Genomic DNA, 10,179 nt, shown 5'->3' with positions numbered 1-10,179 from the left:
CACTTTCTGTCGTTCCCCCAAGGTGTTAGCAGCATTGTGACGTATTTGTAGGCATATCATTGGAAGATTGACCATAAGAGACTACATTTTCCAAGTGTCCGCCTGGTGTCCTGCGTGGAATTCGGTGCGCAATTGTCAGCTGCTTGTACTTTTCCATTTGATTGAGGGGAGAAACCATGCTTCCATGAACGATATATCATTGAAGAGATATGTGAAAAACACCTTGAGGATGGATTCTAAACAACGTTTGCCATGTTTTCAGTCGATATTATGGAGTTAATTTGGAAAAAAGTTCGCGTTTTGAGGACTGAATTTTCGGTTTTTTTTGGTAGCCAAATGTGATGTATAAAACGGAGCTATTTCTAATACACAAAGAATCTTTTGGGAAAAACTGAGCGTCTGCTATCTAACTGAGAGTATCCTCATTGAAAACATCAGAAGTTCTTCAAAGGTAAATGATTTTATTTGAAGGCTTTTATGTTTTTGTTGAAATGTTGCGTGCTGGATGCTAACGCTAATGCTAACGCTAAATGCTACGCTAGCTAGCTACTTTTACACAAATTATTGTTTTCCTATGGTTGAGAAGCATATTTTGAAAATCTGAGATGACAGTGTTGTTTACAAAAGGCTAAGCTTGAGAGATGGCATATTTATTTCATTTCATTTGCGATTTTCATGAATAGTTAACGTTGCGTTATGGTAATGAGCTTGAGTCTGTATTCACGATCCCGGATCCGGGATGGGGAGATCAGAAAGGTTAACTATCCTTCAGACGAGCTTCAATGCCATACAACTCTCCTTCCGTGGCCTCCAACTTCTCTTAAATGCAAGTAAAACTAAATGCATGCTACTCAACCAATCGCTGCCCGCACCTGCCCGCCTGTCTAACATCACTACTCTGGATGGTTCTGACTTAGAATATGTGGACAACTATAAATACTTAGGTGTCTGGTTAGACTCTAAACTCTCCTTCCAGACTCACATTAAGCATCTCCAATCCAAAATTAAATCTAGAATTTCCTATTTCGCAACAAAGCATCCTTCACTCATGCTACCAAACATACCCTCGTAAAACTGACTATCCTGCCGATCCTTGACTTCGGCAATGTCATTTACAAAATAACCTCCAACACTCTACTTAGTAAATTGGATGCAGTCTTTCACAGCGCCATCCGTTTTACTACCAAAGCCCCATATACTACCCACCACTGCGACCTGTGTGTTCTCGTTGGCTGGCCCTCGCTTCATATCTGGTTCAGATTATTAATCAACCTACCAGGGTGATTACAAACAGTACAGGAACTATACTTTCACTTTATCATCCACGTGTATTGATCACATTTTTACCAATGCTGCAGAACTCTGCTCCAAAGCTGTATCCATACGCACTGGATGTACAGTCCATAATACAGTGGCCATATCTAGAAAAGACAAAGTTACAAAGGCTCGGCCTACAATAAGAGATCATGCAAAATGTTTTGCACTGATTCCTATGTTGAAAATGTTTTAAAAAATATTTGTTGATGATTGGTTGAAAGAATGTGTATAATGAGGGGCATCCAGACGCTGCACTTAGTGCATTTATGAAATGGTTTCTTCCTGTTATTAATAAGCATGCACCTATTAAGAAACTGACTGTTAGAACTGTAAAGGCCCTGTGGATTGATGAAGAATTGAAAAGTTGCATGGTTGAGAGGGATGAGGCAAAAGGAGTAGTGATTGGCAAACTTACTGTAAATTGAGAAACAATGTTTTTAAATTAATAAAAAATTATTTTATGAAACCAAGATACATTGTATAAAGTATGATGGAAAAAATCTTTGGAATAGTTTAAATGGAATTATAGGCAGAAAGACTAAATCAACTCCATCTTTCATTGAATCAGATGGCTCATTTATCACAAAAACCTTTTGTTGACAATTACTTTAATTACTATTTCATTGGCAAAGTAGGCAAATTTCGGAAATAAATGGCAACAATAAACTGTGAGTCATCATATTCATGCATAAAATACCTAATAATGAATTTTGTAATTTAAGTGTCGGTGAGGTAGTGACAATTTAGATAGCAAGCTACTGAGGATGGTAGCAGACTATATTGCCACCGCTATTTTTTATATCTTTAATCAATCTGGTAAAAAATGAGATTTTTTAAAATCCTCAGACCTGGAGGGAAGCCAAAGTCATTCCGCTACCCGAGAATGGTAAAGCATCCTTTGATTCTAACAGCTGACCAATCAGCTTACTGCCGACTCTTAGCAAACTTTAAATTTTATTTGTTTGACCAGATACAATGCTATTTCTCTTTCAGCATGCTTATAGAGAAGGGAACATATGTACTTCACTGACACAAAATACTGATGATTGGTTGAAAGAAATGGGTAATAAGAAGATTGTGGGAGCTGTAATGCAACCTTTGAAATTATTGACCATAACCTGTTATTGAACAAATTTATGTGTTATGGCTTTTCAACCTTTACCATATTATGGATTTAGACCTGTCTATCTAATAGAACACAGAGGATTTTTTCTTTAACCAGTTGATTCTATGGGGGAGCTATTTCATTATTGGATTAAAAAACGTGCCCGTTTTAAGCGCAATATTTTGTCACGAAAAGATGCTCGACTATACATATAATTGATAGCTTTGGAAAGAAAACAGTCTGACGTTTCCAAAACTGCAAAGATATTATCTGTGAGTGCCACAGAACTCATGCTACAGGCGAAACCAAGATGAAACTTCAAACAGGAAATGAGCAGAATTTCTGAGGCTCTGTTTTCCATTGTCTCCTTATATGGCTGTGAAAGCACCAGGAACGAGCCTGCCCTTTCTGTCGTTTCTTCAAGATGTCTGCAGCATTGTGACGTATTTGTAGGCATATCATTGGAAGATTGGCCATAAGAGACTACATTTTCCAGGGGTCCGCCCGGTGTCCTTTGTCTAAATTGGTGCGTAATCTTCAGCTGCGGGCATTTTCTCCTGGGATTCAGAACAGAAAGCACACTTCCACGAACGATATATCATCGAAGAGATATGTGAAAAACACCTTGAGGATTGGTTCTAAACAACGTTTGCCATGTTTCAGTCGATATTATGGAGTTAATTTGGAAAAAAGTTCAGCGTTTTGATGACTGGATTTTCGTTTTTTTTTTGGTAGCCAAACGTGACGCACCAAACAGAGCGATTTCTCCTAAACAAATAATCTTTCAGGAAAAACTGAACATTTGCTATCTAACTCTATCTAGAGTCTCCTCATTGAAAACATCTGAAGTTCTTCAAAGGTAAATTATTTTATTTGAATGCTTTTCTGGTTTTTGTGAAAATGTTGCCTGCTGAATGCTAATGCTAACGCTAACGCTATATGCTACGCTAGCTAGCTACTAGTTACACAAATGATTGTTTTCCTATGGTTGAGAAGCATATTTTGAAAATCTGAGATGACAGTGTTGTTAACAAAAGGCTAAGCTTGAGAGCTAGAATATTTATTTCATTTCATTTGCGATTTTCATGAATAGTTAACGTTGCGTTATGGTAATGAGCTTGAGGCTGTATTCACGATCCCGGATCCGGGATGGCTAAGTGCTAGAGGTTAATGGAAGCTTCTCTAATGTTAAACATGTAAAGTGTGCTGTACCGCAGGGGCGCTCTCTTGGCCCTCTACTCTTTTCTATTTTAACTAATGAACAACCACTAGCATTAAAACAAAGCTTTTGCATGTTGATGTTTCAACACTATACATTTCAGCAACCACAGTTAGTGAAATCTCTGCAACCCTAAACAAAGAGTTGGAGTTAGTTTTAGAATGGGTGGTCAGTAATAAACTAATCCTGAACATCTCTCAAACAATTGTATTTGGCACAAATCATTTCCTAAATTCTAGACCTTAGATGAATCTGATCATGCATAATGTGGCTGCTGAGCAGGTTGAGAAGCCAACATAACTTTGGATTGTAAACTGTCATGGTCAAAACATATTGATTCAATGATTGTAAAGATGGGGAGAGGTCTGTCCGTCATAAAGAAGTGCTCTGCTTATTTGACACCACACTTCACAAAGCAAGTCCTTGAGTCTCTAGTATTATCTCATCTTCATTATTGCCCAGTCATATCGGCAGGTGCTTCCATGTAGCCATGGCTCTATGTAATATTATGTGCCTAGTCTGTTCTTGACTTGGAGATTGTGAAGAGACCTTTGGTGGCATGTCTTGTAGGGTATGCATGGGTGTCCGAGCTGTGTGCTAGTAGTTTAAACAGACACCTCGGTGCATTCAGCATGTCAACACGTCTTACAAAAACAGGTAGTGATGAATTCAATCTCTCTTCCAATTTGAGCCATGAGAGGTTTATATTATTAATGTTGGCTGTCTTCGTACATTTACGGGCCAGCCGTGCTGCCCTGTTCTAAGCCAATTGTAATTTTCCGAGGTATCTCTTTCTGGCACCTAACCACGAATGGACAGTAGTCCAGGTGCAACAAAACTAGAGCCTGTAGGACCTGCCTTGCTGATAGTGTTGTTAAAAAAGCAGAGGAGGCTTTATTATGGACAGACTTCTTCTCATCTTCACTACTGTTGTATCAACATGTTTTGACCATGACAGTTTACAAACCAGGGTTACTCCAAGCAGTTCAAGTCACCTTAACTTGCTCATTTCCACATTATTTATTACAAGATTTAGTTGAGGTTTATGGTTTAGTGAATGATTTGTCACAAATACAATGCTTTTAGTTTTTAAAATATTTAGGACTAACTTATTCCATGCCACCCATTCTGAAAACAACTGCAGCTCTTTGTTAAGTGAGTGATTTCACTCACTGTAGTAGCTGACGTGTATAGTATTGAGTCATCCGCATACATAGACACACTGGCTTTACTCAAGGCCAGTAGCATGTCATTAGTAAAGATTGAAAAAAGTAAGGGGCCTGGACAGCTGCCCGGGGGAATTCCTGATTCTACCTGGATTATGTTGGACAGGCTTCCATTAAAGAAGACCCTCTGTGTTCTGTTAGACAGGTAACTTTTATTCACAATATAGCAAGGGATGTAAAGTCATTACCGATACGTTTTTCCATCAGCCGACTATACTAAAACATCTAATAAAATACCAAAACCAAAATAAAAACAAGTACATTTACCCCACCTCATTTATATGCTCGTAAATGTTATTGCTGATGCATACAAACATTAGAAAGTGGACAGCTTTTTTGTACAGGTACTCAAAGTTACAATTACAACCTGGACAGGAAAAGGTTTACTGCTCAACCAATTGTGAGAAATAGGTGTGTGGTTAGACTGTTTCCCTATATATGGATAAATACATGCATAATGGTAACAGCTTTCACCAAGCAAGAGGAGAAATACTCTGTCTTGATAAGAAGTTCTTACATTATATTGTATTTGTAAAAGTTTCCTGAAGGACCCCTGAACATTCTTGGGAGGTTTTGTATAGTTTGTAGTTGGTTGCAGAGGATGTTTTTAGGACACTCTTTGGACATTGTGTCATGGTCCCCCGTTGGTTTTGTCACGTGATGGTCACATGTGTCCCAAACCATTACAGGCAAAGTAATTAAATGGTATGGACGTTTTAATGTTAGTGGCAAACTGTTCAGCATGAGAAAGGAGGTATTATTGGGACGCAGCCTGTGAATAACAGCCGTCTCACCTTTGACCTCTCCTAGGAGCTCGCTGGCATTCAGTCTGTCCCTCCTGTCTTTCCAGTCCCTGGACAGAAGTGTCTCCGCACAGGTAGACTCTACGGAAGGAGAGAGGAACACGCAAGTCAGTAACTTGGTTCTTTCAAACAAGGCATGTGTTATACCCTAAGCAGAATGCAATGGGAACTAATATACCACTCTGAATATTTCAATGGGACTATTTTGCTTCTATGAGGCAAGACAAGAATATTGTGATTAGCCTTCATCTCTATGCATCCAGTTTTAAACTTTTCACCCGACATACACACACAAGCCTCTTAGGGGTTGTGTGTGTGTGTGTGTGTGTGTGTGTGTGTGTGTGTGTGTGTGTGTGTGTGTGTGTGTGTGTGTGTGTGTGTGTGTGTGTGTGGATACATGCTGTTGTGTATCTGTGTGCATGAGTCTATCTTCCAGAGAATCCTATCAGAGTCGTAAACCCCATGAGAACAGTTTCATTCCTCAGTGAGATCGGAGAAGTCTAGCAGTCAGGATGGCATTTTTCGATTCCAGTATTTAAAAAAAACAAACTAAAAGGCTTTCTAGATGAAAAATGGTTAAGTGGACAATGGCTCATTTGTGAGAATTTATCCTAACAAAAGGACCAGCATTCATAAGCATATGAGCATTGTGAATGGCTTAATGTTTGGTTTGAGAGGTTTGTGCGTGTAGGCTATTGTGGTCATGAGGCCCTTGCCAGGGGTACACAACTTACTTAGCATGTGTCTCAAATGGCACCCTATTCCCTATTTAGTTCACCACTTTTGACTGGAGCCCTATGGGCCTTGGTAAACAAAATAAAGAATTGCACTATATAGGGAATAGGGTACCATTTGAGTCATACCCTTATTCGGTCCCATTAAAGCCTAGCATGTTTACACTGGATTATGATTATGGTAAATAAGTTCATGCTGCAACGGATCACATGGGATCAACACGAGCAACGGTCAACATAGGGAGGCAATGGGTGTGTCCCAAATGGTGCCCTATTCCCTACATAGTTCACTCCTTTTGACCAGGGAATTAGGGTGCCATTTGCAGCCCATAACAAACAGCGACGGAACATAAATGCTTACAAAAGAGGTTTTCAAAATGTAATTCCAAAAGCATTTCCCACCCTGTATACTCAAAACAGGGAATTTCCAAGACTGATCCCTAATAACAAGATAGTAGATAGTTGATACAATTTTGCTGTCAAAATCCTGCGTAATTTGTGGATGGTTTGTCATCTAACCACTAGGCAGACAGCCTAGTGGTTAGAGCGTTGAGCCAGTAACCGAAAAGTTGCTGGCTCGAATCCCCGAGCTAACAAGGTAAAAATCTGTCGTTCTGTACAAGGCAGTTAACCCACTGTTCCCCGGTAGGCCATCATTGCAAATAATAATTTGTTCTTAACTGACTTGCCTAGTTAAATAAAAAATGTAATTAAAAAAATCTCAAACTGAAAGTATGCCTAGCTTGATATGTACTGTTTATATTTGGTAGTAATTTTAACTTTTTACAACCAAGGGAAGAGAATGTCTTTCCCTCACTATGAGAGTTAAACACACACAGTCTGCTAGGCTTTGCATAAAGTAGAATTAGAGGGAGGATTTATTGACTCACTTAGGGAATAACATTCAATCTAATAATTCTACTCTGCATCCTTGCTTCGAAGCTGTACGAGGGAAACGTGCGTGTTTGTGTGTGCATACCTGCACTGTAAGACTGTAATCTCAACAGTAAAACACTGTAAAATGCACAGTAAAATGCTGTACATGTTGTTTTACAGCATTAATGCTGTAGATGGCACTGTATTATGGGAACAATGCTGGAAAATACTGTTATTAACTAAGAATCCTGTAAAAAATTACTCTAACACATTATTTTTACAGTAACAGCTTATGCCTACTGTAGATTCAAATGATCAGTTTCAGGCGCCAACCTCATGCTGTTAGGTGACACATGAAGCTCAGACTATTTGTGTAAATATCTTCTTGAAACGGCTGTGAAGTGGAAGCATATTTTCAGCAGCTGGTGGTTCGGAACCTTGACTTGTTTTATAAGTCTCTTTATTGCGAGCCAACGTTGAATTACTGCATGTTTTCTTAGCTAACCTAGCTAGATGGCTAACGTTTGAGATAGCTAGCGCAAGTTGACACAAGCCATTTCAGTCGGCTCTAAATTGCTCGTAAACATCTCGCTGTGAGACCTAGAAAAAAAGAAGAAGATGATAATCGTTGTGATGATAAGCTTTTAGATACACCTCTTAGTGCCACAGAGAATAAATTGAGCGCAGATTCGTGACCGTTATGTTTTTACCATTACTGCAGAGAAAATGGCTTGTTTCTAGCAGTTCAAAAGATATTACCCATATTATAACTGCTGCAACAGTGTTTTTTTCTTCCGATTGACGGGACGCATTCTACACATGAACCAAGCCATGGGCCGTTAAACTACGCGCAAGCCGCTAAAGTCCATACTAATGACCAGTGCACCGGTGTCGTCTTGAGGTACCTGCCAACCTAAGGTGCTTGCCACACTGGGCAGCTGTAACACAGTGTCGCTGGCAGTAGCTAGTAAAATGGCCAATTGTTTATATTATATCTCAAGTAGGAAAACAGCCTACATAATAAATAACTAATGTTGGTAGCCACCTAGATTTCCCCATGATACAGTCTACTTGAATGGGGAGAGCGTGAACGGCAACAACACCGGGACACAGTGTCCTCCTGTGATTTGGATCACTCTGCTCTCAGCTGTGCCGACATACGTCATAGTTTTGCAGGCCAGGAGCGTCCGTATAGCCTCTCCTGTTTAATTTAAACAGCACCGTTTCATAATGTGACAGTATTAGCTAAACCTGTTCACTTTACTAATCGAATGCAAACGCTTGGTGGCACGGAAAGAAAAGAAAACGTTGTGAGTCGGGTAAAATAAGCTGGGATATTGTGAAGGCTATTGCAATGTTTCATTTAGTTAGCTAGGATTCGAAGTAGGTCTGTATAGCGGTCTTACTTGTATTTGTTCAACGACTCAATTGATGTCGTGTGGCTGCACAGGTTCCTAGTTCTCAGATCAACCCAAGAAGATGAACCCTGAAGATGGGACAAAGTGCATGGCAAGGTGGCCCAGAGGAAGCCAGCTGTTCTCAACCGCCAGCTGTTCTCAACCGAGCTCGCAGAGTTTGAACGAATGAAGACCTCTGGTGAGGTGAGTACACACACAGTCTTTTTACCCACAGGGTAACAGCCCAGGTGTGCTCGGTCTCTGATTCTATTATGACTTTTTCTATGCTTGTCCTAGGGGTGAGAAATAGCTGAGAAAATCCGAACTGAGGAGGATTGTTATTGAGACCCATGAGGAACAGTTGATGCCATGCTGACTTCTCTCTCTCTCTCCTGGATGCTCTGCTCCTCAAATGGAGTTGCCCCTGATCATAGATCTAGGATTGTACCCAATCCTAATTTCAACTCCCTCTCTCGCTTTGTCTCTCTCTCTCTCCGCCCACACCCCCACACAATATCTTTTTTAGATTTGTGTTGCAATGATGCTCTCATATGTGTTAACCGTTTATACTTCTATTGTCAAGTCGGTTGTTTCCTTTGTTGCTAATGTTGTTGCCAATTTGAATAAACACATTTTATGTACAAATGTATTGTTTTCTTACATTTTACGACTTCAGTAGTGCTGAGCGATTAGTGCTATTTACAGTCGGTTTGGTTTCGGTTCTATTATTAAAACATCATCCCTGATTTCGGTTTTGATTATTTGGGTTGAATGCTGTAACACACAAAAAAAAAGTCCCATGACGGTAGTAACTGCCCATTACTCACTTATTAACCATCATTTATTCACATTACTTTAATACAATATTTCAGTTGTGTACATAACAGTTGTTTTATTTGATGACTTTATAAGTGAATTCCAAGAAATCACATCTCTATATTTTGTAGTTCTTCAAAGTAAATAGGGGATACTTTTATGACTGCTGAATACCAACTATCAATCACTTAGATCATGTATTTTCAGGTAGAGATACCCCTCGAAGCTACAGCTGTTCTCTATATCCCCTCACGATTGTGCAATATTTTGTCACCTCCATAACAGGCGTAAAAAAAAAACACAGACCAGACAAGTAGATGTGCAAAGGATTATGGTCATTGTAGTTAATTACCACATTTGATGCACTAAACTATGTAGAATATTGGCCTGCTGAAAACTACAACTCCCTACTACATCGCCCAGTTCAGGCTGGATCTGATTTATCTTCAGAGAAACTGTGCAATTTGCGCATTGAGATCACAAGAAGAAGAAAAAACTAAATGTAATTCAAATAATTTAACCGACTTAGGCCAAACAGTTGTTTAAAAACCCAAAATTGTGGTTAATCGCTCAGCACTAGGGAGAATGTCACTGTACGTTTACAGCATTACAGATTTGAGCTGGCAACTCTGGTGCCAGTATAATGCTGTACATTTAAAGGGAGAAGTTTTACAGTGTGTACATTA

At 39.4% G+C, this 10,179-nt stretch overlaps 1 protein-coding gene and 1 long non-coding RNA gene across 5 annotated transcripts in view; one reads left to right on the top strand and one right to left on the bottom strand.

Annotated features, from left to right (window-relative positions):
* The window catches only part of LOC110492317 (transcription factor SOX-6), a 158,698-nt gene that overhangs the window by 50,317 nt on the left and 98,202 nt on the right, over window positions 1-10,179 (bottom strand). For 3 of the 4 annotated variants that reach the window (XM_036951228.1, XM_036951218.1, XM_036951237.1), the window contains exon 5: window positions 5,662-5,751. The exons of the other annotated variant lie outside the window; for it this stretch is intronic. In XM_036951228.1, the coding sequence (XP_036807123.1) occupies window positions 5,662-5,751 (90 nt within the window). The remainder of the gene's footprint in view (window positions 1-5,661; window positions 5,752-10,179) is intronic. 4 annotated transcript variants of the gene reach the window in all.
* On the top strand, window positions 5,676-9,314 carry LOC118941078. The gene is made up of 3 exons (XR_005037355.1): window positions 5,676-5,777; window positions 8,731-8,881; window positions 8,975-9,314. It is a non-coding gene; the product is annotated as an uncharacterized LOC118941078 (long non-coding RNA).

Source organism: Oncorhynchus mykiss, chromosome 2, assembly GCF_013265735.2.
Source record: "Oncorhynchus mykiss isolate Arlee chromosome 2, USDA_OmykA_1.1, whole genome shotgun sequence".
In the NCBI taxonomy this organism is placed as follows: domain Eukaryota; kingdom Metazoa; phylum Chordata; class Actinopteri; order Salmoniformes; family Salmonidae; genus Oncorhynchus; species Oncorhynchus mykiss.
This window is presented reverse-complemented; position numbering and strand designations above follow the sequence as displayed.